Source organism: Panulirus ornatus, chromosome 37 (genome assembly GCF_036320965.1).
Source record: "Panulirus ornatus isolate Po-2019 chromosome 37, ASM3632096v1, whole genome shotgun sequence".
Classification (NCBI taxonomy): Eukaryota; Metazoa; Arthropoda; class Malacostraca; order Decapoda; family Palinuridae; genus Panulirus; species Panulirus ornatus.
This window is the reverse complement of record NC_092260.1, coordinates 31,160,391-31,176,378: the sequence shown is the minus strand read 5'-3', so window position 1 is coordinate 31,176,378 and position 15,988 is coordinate 31,160,391. Positions and strand designations below refer to the sequence as shown.

At 41.2% G+C, this 15,988-nt stretch overlaps 1 protein-coding gene across 1 annotated transcript in view; it reads left to right on the top strand.

Moving 5' to 3' along the window:
- The first annotated feature begins 4,723 nt into the window (after positions 1–4,723).
- LOC139760736 (uncharacterized) overlaps positions 4,724–15,988 on the top strand; it is a 39,773-nt gene continuing 28,508 nt past the window's right edge. The window contains exons 1-2 of the mRNA XM_071684293.1: positions 4,724–5,055; positions 9,930–10,668. Coding sequence (XP_071540394.1) covers positions 9,966–10,668 — 703 coding nt within the window. The 5' untranslated portion in view covers positions 4,724–5,055; positions 9,930–9,965. The remainder of the gene's footprint in view (positions 5,056–9,929; positions 10,669–15,988) is intronic.

Sequence of the window (15,988 nt, the reverse complement as noted above, 5' to 3'; positions counted from 1 at the left end):
GCTCGATCAAACCACCTCATATCACATATTGTCCTCAAACACTTCATTTCCAACACATCCACCCTCCTCCGTTCAACCCTATCTATAGCACATGCCTCGCAACCATTGTTGGAACCTCTATTCCTTCAAACATACCCATTTTTGCTCTCCGAGTTAACGTTCTCTACTCCACACATTCTTCATCGCTTTCAGAGCCTATGCCCCCTCCCCCACCCTGTGACTCACTTCCGCTTCCATGGTTCCATCCGCTGTCAAATCCACTCCCAGATATCTAAAACACTTCACTTCCTTCAGTTTTTCTCCATTCAAACTTACATCCCAGTAAACTTGTCCCTCAATCTTACTGAACCTAATAACCTTGCTCTAATTCATATTTACTCTCACTTTTCTCCTTTCACACACTTTTCGAAACTCAGTTACCAACTTCTACAGTTTCACACTCGAATCAGCCACCAAAGCTGTATCATCAGCGAACAACTGACTTACTTCCCAGGCCTCTCACCCCAGCGGACTGCATACTCACCCCTCTCTTCAAAACTCTTACATTTACCTCCCTAGCCACTCCGTCCATAAACAAATTAAACAACCATGGCGACATCACACACCCCTGCCACAGACCGACCTTCACTGGGAACTAATCACTCTCCTCTCCTCCTACTTGTATACATGCCTTATATCCTTGGTAAAATCTTCTCCCAGGTTCTAGCAACTGCCTCCCACACCATATACTCTTAAGACCTTCCACAAAGCATCTCTATCAACCCTATCATATACCTTCACCAGATCCATAAATGCTACATACAAATCCATCTGTTTTTATAAGTATTTCTCACATACATTCTTCAAAGCAAACACCTGATCCACACATCCTCTACCACTTCTGGAACCACACTGCTCTTCCCTAAACTGATGCTTTGTATATGCCTTCACCCTCTCAATCAATACCTCTCATGTAATTTCCCAAGAACACTCAACAAGCTTATGCCTCTGTAGTTTGAACACTCACCTTTATCCCCTTTGCCTTTGTACAATGGCACTATGCATGCATTCCGCCAATCCTCAGGCACTTCCTCATGATCCATACATACAATGAATACCCTTACCAACCAATCAACAATACAGTCACCCCTTTCTTAATAAGTTCTACTGCAATACCATCCAAACCCGCCGCCTTGCCGGCTTCCATCTTCCGCAAAGCTTTCACTACCTTTTTCTCTTATCCAAACCATTCTCCCTGATCCTCTCACGCCACCACGACCAAAACACCCTATATCTGCCACTTTGTCATTAAACACATTCAACAAACCTTCAGAATACTCACTCCATCTCCTCACTTAATCACTACCTGTTATCATTTCCCCTCTTGCCCCCTTTGCCGATGTTCCCATTTGTTCTCTTGTCTTATGTACGTTATTTACCTCCTTCCAAAACATTTTTTGATTCTCCCTGTAGTTTAATGATACTCTATCACCCCAACTTTCATTTGCCCCCTTTTTCAACCCTTGCACTTTTCTCTTGACCTCCTGTAGCTTTCTTTTATCCGTCTCCCAGTCATTAGCACTCCTTCTTTGCAAGTATCGTCCAAACGCCTCTCTTTTCTCTTTACTTCTTCACCCAACCACTCACCACCCTTTCTAATATGAACACCTCCCACTTTACTCATGCCACAGGCATCTTTTGCGCAAGCCATCACTGCTTCTATAAATACATCACATTCCTCCCCCGTTCCCCTTACGTCATTTGCTCTCACCTTTTGCTATTCTACATTCAGTCTCTCTCTTGGTACTTGCTCACGCAAGTCTCCTTTCTAAGCTCACTTATTCCCACCACTCTCTCCTCCCCAACATTCACTCTTATTTTTCGAAATCCTCTACAAATCTTCATCTTCGCCTCCACAAGGTAGTGATCAGACATCCCTCCGGCTGCCCCTCATTAACATCCAAAAATCTCTCTTTTACACGCCTATCAATTAACACGCAATCCGATAATGCCCTTTGACCATCTCTCCTACTCACATACGTACACTTATGTATATCTCTCTTTTCAAACCAGGTATTCCCAATCACCAGTTTTTTTTTTTTTCAGGACACAAATCCACAAGCTCTTCATCATTTCCACTCACAACACTGAATACCCCATGTTCACCAATTTTACCTTCAACTGCCACATTGCTCACCTTCGCATTTAAATTACCCATCTCTATAACCTGGTTTCGTGCATCAAAGCTTCTGACACTTTCACTCAGCTGCTCCCAAAACAATTGCCACTCATGATCTTTCTTCTCATGACCAAGTGCATAAGCACCAATAATCACCCACCTCTCGCCACCCACTTTCAGTTTTACCCCATTAATCTAGAATTTACTTTCTTACACTCTATCACACACTCCCACAACTCCTGCTTCGGGAGTAGTGTTACTCCTTCCTTAGCTCTTTTCCTCTCATCAACCCCAGACTTTACTCCCAAGACTTATATGACTGGGAGAAATACAAGGAAATGTAACAGGAATTCATAAAGAAAAGTGTTGGGAATGATGAGTGCAAATGAGAGATGGGCTGAGCAAACATCAGCAAACTTCATGAAGAAGAAAGTGTTTTGGGAGGAGGTCATTGGCGTGAATAAACGAGAGAAGAAATGGGACGTCGGTGAAGGGGGTAAATAGAAAAGTAGTATCAGGCAGAGATGAGGTGAGGAGTTGATAGAGTGCCATTATCTGGAAGGGAGATGATGGTTTTGTTTGAAGGTATGGTCGTCCTAACGGTGTTGTATGGATGCGAGAAATGGACTACAGACGAGAATGTACGTAAGAGATAAATATGTTGATAATGAAAAGTTTAAGGACAATATGTGGTGTAAGGAGAGTTGATCGAGTAAAAAGTGATAAAGTCAAATAAAGGCGTGGTGATAAGCAAAGGCTGATTGAGAGAGCTGAAGAGTGCTGAAATGGTTTGGATATGTGGAGAGAATGAGTGAAGGTGACAAAGAGGCAGTGTATGTTAGGAATGGAAGGGATAAGGAAAAGGAGAGACCAAAGAGGAAATTAAAGGATGGAATGAAAGTTGGGCCTGAACATGCAGGATGATGAAAAGCGTGCACGGCATTGAGTAAATTGGATGGATGTAGTATAAACAGGCGATGTGCTGTTTGTGGACTGAACCAGGGCAAACCACGAAAAGGTCTGTGGGGCCTGTTTGTGAAGAGGGGGATATTGCTTTTGGTGTATTACACATAACATGTTGTGCAGACTGATGATGAAATATCAAATATAGGTAGGTTTTCTGTGAATTTTGAGCTTAAACTCTTTGTCAGTCCTGAGAATCAGGCTATCTAGGGATGGTAACATGCAGTCAGTATCTAATTTCATCGAATAAGATGAAATGTGCCGAGTTGTTAAGAAGGGAAGATTTGTTTTAAGACTTGCTAGTAAGCCAGCGACTGAGTTCATCATCATATCTAAACTAGACTTTACGCATGGGTAAATTGTCCCTCAGTAATTTCCTTATCAAAACAGCCTGTATAAAAATCAATCAACACGGGGGAGACAGGGTTACCAATACCCATACCAAACTTTTGAGCATGATATTCTCCATTAAGTTCATATACTGTCTTTGATACACAATTTTCAATTTCACTAGTTTAAGAAACAGAATTTGAAACAGGTGAATTTAGGTTGTCCAAAAAAATCCGCAAGAAATTCTAATAACTTATCACCTTGAACATTTGTGAGCCAAGATGACACATCAAAGCCATTTAGTTTAAAATCATGACAATTTCCAGATTACCATGTTTTTATTGACGTTAGAATAGGAGATATTACCAACCAATGAGTTTGATAACCTAACCATTAGGTAACTTGGTCGTAATTAAGCAAACTGAACTCACTAGGAGTCTTGGTAGATAGAATGGATTATGTTTTAATACTTTTTAAAGTATTGGCAGTGAAAGAGATAGTGATCAGAATCTTTTGATGAGAAAATCTTTACCTTTCAACAACTTTAGCTTTTTTTGAGTGAAAATGATAGTGTCCAGCACTTGCTGATAAGCTTATATAAAGCTGTATCATCACAAAGAGGATGATTAATTCTTGATATTTGATTATCTTTTTCATACTCACGACTGCTACGTCCGTATCTGCATCATCTATATGTTGTTCAGCATTTTTCTTTAAACTTTATTTAGGACGATTTGCAGTACCTGGCTTTGACATGTGGCATGCAGCGTACCTTTACAAATTTTCACGTCACCATTGGATAATTCACTGTATTTCTCTAAAAGAAAATTATACAACGATCGTGCAACATCAACACATTCAACTTCCTTGTTTGAAAGTGTAAAACGTGCCATAACCTAGGCCATACGAAGCATCCTCTCAAGATGTTTGTCAGAGATTCATAATGAAAGATGGGATTACGCTCCTCGTACGGCCCTTTGACCATCTCTACCTTCCACGGATCAAGCTATATTTTTCCATGATTGTTCTGTCTCCTCTTAACGAGGTTTCATTGTGGGTTCGAACCCCTGGTGCGCCCTGTTTCTAGCCATTAATCATCGCTGCTATCCTTATTCTCTGACTTTTAATATAGCTCTCGTGACGGTGAGGTGTGAGAGGTGGTTGGAGGGAATCTGTCATTCCTGCACGGGTTCCTCATTGTGGTGCCACGTCGCGGCTGACGGTGGCGCTCAAGCAGCGAGGGTAACCCGGGCCGCCAGTGAGCCGCGGGCAGCCAAGCTTGGCGGATCGTATCGCCTCTCTCTTAACCCAACGGAAAACAAGTGCGCTGGTGTAGGCGCCGACATTCGCATCCACAGTTTATACTCGAAGTCTGAACCAAATTCTTCATTACATTGGGAGTAGAAAATGCATTTTGAATATGAATTGGTTTGTCATAAACTTTGATACAAGGAAGGCTACGTATAAGACCTCTTGATAGTTTTACGAAGCAGGGATAAATCTGCAACAACTGATGTTACAGAAAACAGTTCTTCGACAAAATGAAAGATCGCTGTAGCATCAAGAAGTTGCTGTACCTTTCGACGCCTTAGGTACGGAAAGAGGTATGTCTCTATGAAACTAATCTCATAAGACTGAATCCAAACTGTTGATGATTAGTTGTGAATGTGCTGGTCTCCAGTGGTGACTGAACTCTTCTTTAACAGAGTTCAGATTAGTTAAGCAGTTCCGTCTAGAAAATAATAGACGGACTCAGCATTTGTGAAGTACTAACACAAGGGGCAGCAGAGTTTGAGAGATTTAGGTAAAAGAGTGTTGATGCTTTGGTTGCATTATGAATATTTTGTAAATATAGAAAGGAATCTTTTATGGGATGGGGATGAGGATGAATGAGACGAAACAAATAGTAATAAGTGCGTTATGCCATCTTTTTCGTTAAGATAAAGTAAAACACCAGTAGGGTTTTGATAGTCCATAAGTGTCTCCTTTAGAAGATATAAACAACTTAATTCATTAAAATTTTTTTAGATCCTTGTGTTAATGTTCTTTATACCAGGTGAGGGGGAAGGTGGTGGGGAAGCGACTTTATAGGAAGGAATGTCATCAGTTACGAAGGAATGTATCAAAACTATATTAGAATTTTTCATATTGTCATTCGTATCATCATCGACTACCGCCTTGCATAACTGCATAACATTGCCTCATACTGTCTCTCTGTGAGATCAGAGCGTCGGATCCATTGCTTTGGGCTCAAATGTACAGGCTCTCCTGCCACACGATGCCTTATAAGGGTTTCACAATAAAATATTTTTCTCAGCAAGTACAGCAAGCACCATACGCTAATTAGGTAGGGATTGGGAAGGGTTACGAGAGTTGGAACAAACAGTAATAAAGACTATGAAACTTCAGTATTAGGCTCTCGAAGATCGTTGTAAATAATGGGTGCAGCAACCAAGTGGGTCGTGCCTCATCAGGTTCTTGTTGTATGGCCTGTCTTTGCTACTGCATGGTAAAGCAGGCAGTTCCATGGTCCGGAAATATCAGCCATAGAACACCTCCTAACTTGTAACAAGACCAAAGTGTTTGTTAAGTAAATGATTCAAAGAGTTAGATTTGATTTTCTTTTTTAATCTAAGGTGTTTCGTCCAGCAGTCGAGAAATAAAACTTCATCAACAGCAGTTCAACGTGTGCACAGTGTAGTGTAACTGAATCTTGTTGGAAATTATTCTTAAAGTTGATAATAATAATAGTCTTAATTTCAATATTTACTTTGCTTTGGTATGCGAAACGTCTTGTAAACTTTCCAACAAATATTCTCATTAAAGTATACACCTCGGTCCCCTTGTTGCCAAGTTTGTCTAGGTCACCACCTGGCTTGATAACTGCATTGGTCATCACCTTGTCTAATAAGACTTTCTCTCTCAGCACCTGGCTTTATGATAATGACTGTCATCTTCTGGCTTGATAAGGCTGTGTTGGTCACCACCTGGCTCGATAAAACTGTCTTGTTTACTGCTTTGCTTGGTAAAGCTGTCTTGTTGACCTCTCCGCTTGATATGACTGTCTTGATCACCCCCTGGACTGAATAAACCGTCTTGATAGCTACTTAGCTTTATAAAACTGACTTGGTGACCACCTAGCGTGATAAAACTGTCTTAGTCGCCACCTGACTTCACAAAACTGTTTTGATCACCTGGCATAATAAAACTGTCTTAGTCACCACCTGGCTTTATAGGCTTTATAAGACTGTCTTTGTCGCCACCTGGGATGCTATGAAATCTTTTTCACCATCTAGGTTAACGAGACTAACACCATCTGGTCACCATCTGGCTTGGCATAATCTAACGCTTTCATTTTTACTGAAAAGGCTTAAGCGTTAATTGACAGGACTGTTACGAACATTTATCAAAATTGAAATATTTTTTCTTGCCATCATTTTATAGGTAGACTGACTAAATAAGTAAATAAACATTCTATAAATTCGCATGATCTTATCATTCGACGTCTGAAACATGGACTTGATTATTTGCTGACAACCTACGGAAGACAAAGCTTAGGAGGCATAAGACAGAGTCTGGAGGGCATGCTGGACGATGCTCTCTCTTCAGGGTCAGTAATTCCGGTAATTATCACTAATGAGGTATGCTAGCCCTTGATGATGATTACCTTAACCACACCAAACACCATCCCAGAAACCTTGGCGGCCACAGCATAATATAAGAGCATCTCATCTAGAATGCTACAATTAAAGCATCAGAGCCACAGCACCACAACCAGAGCATCAGAACCACAGTACCACTACCAGATCATCAGAACCACAGCATCTCAACCAGAGCATCAGAACCATAGCATCACAACCAGAGCATCAGAACCACAGCATCACAACAAGAGCATCAGAACCACAGAACCAAAACCAGAGCATCAGAACCACAGCATCACAACCAGAGAATCAGAACCACAGCACCACAACTCTGTGACTTGTCGTGTGGGGCGTTACTCCTGGTATCATCTGATCTTTTGTATGGGATGTCACTGCTGGACTTATCCAACTCGTCGCGTAGAAGGCCACCGCTAGCTGTCTGTAATTTCTAGTTACGGAGGGCACATGAGACTGTATGTGGTCTTCCGTCTCAGAGGTCACTGCTGCTTTACTTAGTACATTGGTTAACACTCCACATCTAGAGTGACTCATCGGATAGTGTCCCGAGTTGAGCTCACTGGAGAATCTGTTAACTGTAATAGAGGAGGTGGAGGGTTCACTGATAGGTCTTTCCTTTAATGCTAAAAATAAGTTCCAAAACTTTCTTTAAACCCAGCTCGGGAGCAGCAGTGTATCACAAACTTTCCTCCTTACCGGCTTATGTTATCAGAACTCAAATCTTTGCATGAGAAAGTATATGTCTTGCTATACGCCACTGTATCTTTATATAGCATAATTTACATGTGATTTAGACTATTTTTCATAAGAAAAAACCACCAAGGCCCCTGAGGACACAGAAAGGGATATCCACCATCATTCATCTGCTGCAAAGGAAGAGAAGCTATGATTATATCAAACACCAAATGACAGCATATTCAATTTGCTGGTAGCAGACGAAATATTGCAAATAATATCCTTAATACATAAGGCTGGACGGGCGAGAGGAAATCTGCGACGAGGATGACGGACGAGAGGATGTTTGGGATGGGGGCGAAGGGCGTGAGGGAAGCTGAATTGGGAGCAACGGACGAAAGGAGAGTTAACATGGGGGCGACTGGCGAAACAGAAGAAAGCGAAGGATGAGCATGACGGAGACAACTCGGATTGAGGGAAGGAAAGGCATACGCAACAAGTGTCTTGGACTTATACGAGCGAATGAGTTCAAGTTTAGATAAATGAGAAAGATAGAGATTGTCTGTTCCTGTACTACAAGAAAGTGGTTGATACTGTATCAAAAGGACAACTGGTAAAAAAAAGATAAGGATCAACCGGAAGGAAAAAAGGGGAGGTACCCAAAGTAGATAAAGAGTTACTAAGTGGAAGGAAACAAAGGATGCATGTCAGAGGAAACTTCTCGAAATGGGTTGAGGCCACCATTGATGTGCCGCAGATTTCGGTGCCAGGACAATTGTTTTTCTTGATCTATGAAAATGACTTTTCAGAAGGAATTAACTCATATATGAATGTCCTTTCGGATGATGCTAAGATCACAAAGGAAATAAAGATTGATGAGGATTGCAGTAAAAAACTCCGGAGGTGGTCTGATGCATGGTCAAGAGAATTTTTCCGGAGTGAATGAAATGACGGTTCGATGGGAATACTACCCAGCAGAATATAAGCTGAAAAACTAATTTTGCGGATTTTGTGGCTTATCTTGTCAAGGAGGAATAGTTAGACAGAGCTGGGGGTCCGTTTTGCTTCTCACTGCCGCCAGAGCTCCAACTCAAGAGGAGCGTTAACTTGTAAAGGAGACAAACTGTCTTCTGGCAAATATAAGAAACACATTCACACTGCATATCAATCCAGACTTATAATATGTCTTTCAAACTTGGTCTCCACACTTAAAGAAGCCTAAAGAAACAATTAAGTCTGGAAGAAGGGCAACAAAAATAGGACCAGAAGTTAGAGAGTCAGGTAGCAGCGAGAGGTGATTAGCCATAAATTTGTCCATCATAGACGAGTAAAGAGAAAAGGATAATTTCGTCACACCTTTCGACTTTCTAGACCAATGTAGCCAATTCAACGGTAAACAGTTCGTAGATGCAAATATAAAACCACCAGATGCCGTAACATACAGCTAAGCACGAAACTTTTAAGAAGATATGTTTAAAGCACTTTTGTTGTATTAGTGTAGTGGATGAATAGAATAGACTGCCTTAAAATTGTGAATGCTGACAGTATAAAAAAGTTTAAAAAGTTTGATAATACAGGAACAAAAAAAAAGAGGTCACACAACTGTAGAACTCCCATCCCGTTTTGCACAAACTAGTGATACAGTCAAGTCACCAACTCGTAACATGCTTTCTTTGGCCTATTCGTAGGGAGAGGTTTTAGCAGAATGATACAGTTCAGAAAGTAAGTTATTCCTGTTGCATATTTAGGGAAGTATGTCCCTCCTGACTTAGGGGCGTTGAAGTGATGCCCGGAACCATCTTATACCCTCCCTGGCAGTAGGTTGTTGACAACAATCGCCCAGGGAAGTACTTCCCTCCTGACCAAAGTGTTGAAGTGATGGCCAGATCATGACAGCCTCCCCGTTACGATTGCCGTTTGAAAAAAAAAAAAAAAGAATCATGTCCTAGTGGTGAGGATATCTGTCCATGACTGAAACATATTCCATAAAAATACTTAGATGTATGGGATGGTGGCGTCTTGTTTGATATCTTATGAGGGCAGATACGTGTATAGAGATTTATATGTAATGATTTCAAGAATTATCTGTCGGCTGATTATGACGACAAATATAAACCTCTGTCAGAAAAATGTTTTCATTCCAGGTCCTGATATCGTCCTTGGGGCCCAGCATATAAACGATGGTTGCCGCTGGAGTGGTCTTGGCTGGGCCAAGTCGAGACATCGTGCCAGGACACCGCGGGCGAGAGCTCTCAGGGCCTGACGGTGAAGGTGTCCAGGATGGCTTAGACAGCCTAGTAAGACAGGGAGGGGAAGGTTCCGTTGCGCTATCCACGTGGTGGTATGTGGGACGGGCGCAAGGGAGAAAGGGCTCCTACTACACAAAGGCGGACCATATCCCTGCTCACATACCCAACAGTTATGGTTCCTTCGGACTGAGTTGTGGAGGGGTGCAGCCATTGTCTAGGATGAACACGTTTTGTAATCTGGAGAGTAGTGGTGAGGACATCCAGTGTCACTGCGCTTATGCCTGCGCGAGACGAACACCACATGGTATGGTCACGAAACACAGCCATACAATGGTACCACCAACGACCAGATATACGGAAAAGCGTCATGGCTACACCAAAAGAAACTTTACATACCAGACATCGAACTGCCCTTGTTCATCCATGAATTTCGCTGAAATTGATCCTAAACGATTAAAAAAACTTGATAATCTATCTGGACCCCACCTGGGGCCGAGATTACCTACGGGAGTGAGTACCCTGGAGGTGAGGGCTGTATTGATGTTGTTGGCTGTGGTGGTGAGCACCTGCGGCGCTATGCCCACCCACCAACCCCACCTATACCCACACGCCGCAAACCAACCCCTCAAGAAAGGTAAGTATTATTAACCATCTATTGATGTTTGTATCGTGAAGAACAACAGATATCTCTCTGCTTTGCTAGAACATCTAACCATCTATTTGTTCATCTTGATATATATATATATATATATATATATATATATATATATATATATATATATATATGCTTCCCTGCGTGTCGTAGATGGCGACTAAAAGGGGAGGGAGCGGGGAGCTGGAAATCCTCCCCTCTAGTTTTTTTTAAATTTTCCAAAAGAAGGAACAGAGAATTGGGCCAGGTGAGGGAATTCACTCAAAGGCCCAGTCCTCTGTTCGTTGTATGTTTTGCACACTCACATGTTTACCAAATGGCGTCCTAGCTTCGTCTCTTCGATGTATATCAACTGACTGTTATATTTCTCTCTTGTGTCTCCCCTGATGATGTGATTATTACACGAAAGTGCACTTGGGAACTTTTCGTGTTTCATTTTCCCCGTGGACTCATAAGAATATCTTGATCACGCGCAAAATTGTGATCCTTTCCATCATATATATATATATATATATATATATATGATGGAAAGGATCACAATTTTGCGCGTGATCAAGATATTCTTATGAGTCCACGGGGAAAATGAAACACGAAAAGTTCCCAAGTGCACTTTCGTGTAATAATCACATCATCAGGGGAGACACAAGAGAGAAATATAACAGTCAGTTGATATACATCGAAGAGACGAAGCTAGGACGCCATTTGGTAAACATGTGAGTGTGCAAAACATACAACGAGCGTTCATAAACTTATCATTTTACAAATTCTATCTACAATAAAGTTAAAGTACCTTAGATCTTTCATTGATAAATCCCTTAAGTTAGCAAAGAAATCATTTCATAGAGTTAAGTCCAAACCTCCCAGTGACACCAAGAATCTTTTAATACTCCCTTTTAATAATAATTTCACTTTGCTTCCCATGTTGCTTAAATCCTTTAATGTAAATGTTGCCTTTAGCAACAATAATACTATAAAGAATATCTCAATCAGGAATTCACCAGAAAATTCTCTTGGATGCATCTATAAAGTGCCTTGTGGAAACTGTGATAAATTTTATGTTAGTCAGACTGGTAAGGATCTTTCTGTTAGACTTAAGCAACATAAATATAGTATAAGAACGGGACAAGAATCAAATGCCTTGTTTAACCACGTTAAAAATTATGATCATTGTATCGAATGGAGTAACGCCATCTCAGTTATTAACTCTAACTCTGTTACCAAGAGAAATATCATTGAATCTACTATTATTAAACACACAAAGAATTATAATCTTAATATTGGTGATGGTCTATACAAATTAGATAACTTTATTGTTGATAAAATTTGTAAAATAATAAGTTTATGAACGCTCGTTGTATGTTTTGGACAATCACATGTTTACCAAATGGCGTCCTAGCTTCTTCTCTTCGATGTACATCAATTGACTGTTATATTTCTCTCTTGTGTCTCCCCTGATGATGTGATTATTACACGAAAGTGCACTTAGGAATTTTTCGTGTTTCATTTTCCCCGTGGACTCATAGGAATATCTTGATCACGCGCAAAATTGTAATCCTTTCCAATATATATATAAGTAATGTAAGGGTAAGAGAGATGTGTGGAAATAAAAAGAGCGTGGTTGAGAGAGCAGAAGAGGGTGTTTTGAAATGGTTTGGGCACAAGGAGAGAATGAGTGAGGGAAGATTAACCAAGAGGATATATGTGTCGGAGGTGGAGGGAACGAGGAGAAGTGGGAGACCAAATTGGAGATGGAAAGATGGAGTGAAAAAGATTTAGAGTGATCGGAGCCTGAACATGCAGGAGGGTGAAAGGCGGGCAAGGAATGTGCTGTCGATGAATTGAATCAGGGCATGTGAAGCGTCTGGGGTAAATCATGGAAAGTTCTGTGGGGCCTGGATGTGGAAAGGGAGATGTGGTTTCGGGCATTGTTGCATGACAGCTAGAGAGTGAGTGTGAACGAATGGGGCCTTTTGTTGTCTTTTCCTAGTGCTACCTCGCACACACGAGGGGGGAGGGGGGATGTTATTCCATGTGTGGCGAGGTGGCGATGGGAATGAATAAAGGCAGACAGTGTGAATTGTGTGCATGTGTATATGTGTCTGTGTCTGTGTGTGTATATATATATGTGTACATTGAGATGTATGGGTATGTATATTTGCGTGTGTGGACGTGTGTGTATATACATGTGTATGGGGGAGGATTGGGCCATTTCTTTCGTCTGTTTCCTTGCGCTACCTCGCAAACGCGGGAGACAGCGAAAAAGCAAAATAAATAATATATATATATACATATATATATATATATATATATATATATATATATATATATATATATATATATATATATATTTTTTTTTTTTTTTTTGTCGCTGTCTCCCGCGTTTGCGAGGTAGCGCAAGGAAACAGACGAAAGAAATGGCCCAACCCACCCCCATACACATGTATATACATACGTCCACTCACGCAAATATACATACCTACACAGCTTTCCATGGTTTACCCCAGACGCTTCACATGCCTTGATTCAATCCACTGACAGCACGTCAACCCCGGTATACCACATCGCTCCAATTCACTCTATTCCTTGCCCCCCTTTCACCCTCCTGCATGTTCAGGCCCCGATCACACAAAATCTTTTTCACTCCATCTTTCCACCTCCAATTTGGTCTCCCTCTTCTCCTCGTTCCCTCCACCTCCGACACATATATCCTCTTGGTCAATCTTTCCTCACTCATTCTCTCCATGTGCCCAAACCATTTCAAAACACCCTCTTCTGCTCTCTCAACCACGCTCTTTTTATTTCCACACATCTCTCTTACCCTTACGTTACTCACTCGATCAAACCACCTCACACCACACATTGTCCTCAAACATCTCATTTCCAGCACATCCATCCTCCTGCGCACAACTCTATCCATAGCCCACGCCTCGCAACCATACAACATTGTTGGAACCACTATTCCTTCAAACATACCCATTTTTGCTTTCCGAGATAATCTTCTCGACTTCCACACATTCTTCAAGGCTCCCAGAATTTTCGCCCCCTCCCCCACCCTATGATCCACTTCCGCTTCCATGGTTCCATCCGCTGCCAGATCCACTCCCAGATATCTAAAACACTTCACTTCCTCCAGTTTTTCTCCATTCAAACTCACCTCCAAATTGACTTGACCCTTAACCCTACTGTACCTAATAACCTTGCTCTTATTCACATTTACTCTCAACTTTCTTCTTTCACACACTTTGCCAAACTCAGTCACCAGTTTCTGCAGTTTCTCACATGAATCAGCCACCAGCGCTGTATCATCAGCGAACAACAACTGACTCACTTCCCAAGCTGTCTCATCCACAACAGACCGCATACTTGCCCCTCTTTCCAAAACTCTTGTATTCACCTCCCTAACAACCCCATCCATAAACAAATTAAACAACCATGGAGACATCACACACCCCTGCCGCAAACCTACATTCACTGAGAACCAATCACTTTCCTCTCTTCCAACACGTACACATGCCTTACATCCCCGATAAAAACTTTTCACTGCTTATATATATATATATACATTCCTATGAGTCCACAGGGAAAATGAAACACGAAAAGTTCCCAAGTGCACTTTCGTGTGATAATCACATCATCAGGGGAGACACAAGAGAGGAATATAACAGTCAGTTGATATACATCGAAGAGACGAAGCTAGGACGCCATTTGGTAAACATGTGATTGTACAAAAAAAAAAAAAAAAAAAAAATGGCGTCCTAGCTTCGTCTCTTCGATGTATATCAACTGACTGTTATATTCCTCTCTTGTGTCTCCCCTGATGATGTGATTATTACACGAAAGTGCACTTGGGAACTTTTCGTGTTTCATTTTCCCCGTGGACTCATAGGAATATGTTGATCACGCGCAAAATTGTGATCCTTTCCAATATATATACATATATATATATATATATATATATATATATATATATATATATATATATATATATATATATATATATATATATATATATATACATATATATATCCCTGGGGATAGGGGATTAAGAATACTTCCCACGTATTCCCTGCGTGTCGTAGAAGGCGACTAAAAGGGGAGGGACCGGGGGGCTGGAAATCCTCTCCTCTCGTTTTTTTTTTTTAATTTTCCAAAAGAAGGAACAGAGGGGGCCAGGTGAGGATATTCCAAAAAAGGCCCAGTCCTCTGTTCTTAACGCTACCTCGTTAACGCGGGAAATGGCGAATAGTTTAAAAGAAAAAAAAAGAAAGAAAATATATATATATATATACATCATATCATATCATATCATATATTTCGTTTTTTTCATTATTGTGCTTGATCGCCGTTTCCCATGTCAGTGAGGTAGCGAAAGGAAACAGACGAAGAGGAATACTTCCCCCGTATTCCCCGCGTGTCTTAGAAGGCGACTAAGGGGGGTAGGAGCGGGGGGGCTGTAAACGCTCCCCTCCTTATATTTCAATTTCTAAAATGGGAAACAGGAGTCAAGCGGGGAGTGCTCATCCTCCTCGAAGGCTCAGACTGGGGTGTTTGAATGTGTGTAGATGTAACCAAGATAAGAAAGGAAAGATTGGTAGTGTGTTCGAGAAAAGAAACCTGGATGTTCTGGCTCTGAGTGAAAAAAAGCTTAAGGATAAAGAGAAAGAGTGGTTTGGGAATGAAAAGAAGCTCAAGGGTAAAGGGGAAGAGTGGTTTGGGAATGTCTTGGGAGTAAAGTCAGGCGTTAGTGAGAGGAAAAGAGCTAAGGAAGGAGTAGCACTTCTCCTGAAGCAGTTGTGAGAATATGCGACAGAGTGGAAGAAAGGAAACTCTAGATTGGTGTAGGGAAACTGAAAGTGAATGGAGAGAGATGGATGATTATTGGTGCTTATGCATCTGGTCATGAGAAGAAAGATCATGAGAGGCAAGCGTTTTGGGTGAGTGAGTCAGCAGCTTTGATGCATGAGACCGGGTATTAGTAATGGATGATTTAAATGCGTTGAGCAATGTAGCAGTTGAGGATATGATTGTGTACATAGGGTATTCAGTGATGTAAATGGAAATGGTGAAGAGCTTGTGGATTTGTGTGCTAAAATACTGATGATAGGGAATACCTGGTTTAAAAAGAGAGATATACATAAGTATAAGTATGTGAATGGAAGAGATGGTCAGAGGACATTATTGGATAACGTTCTAATAGACAGGCGTGTAAAAGAGAGACTTTTGGATGTTAATATGCTGAGAAGGAAGGGATGTCTTATCAGTGTCTTGTGGAAACGAAGGCGAAGATTTGTAGAGATTTTCA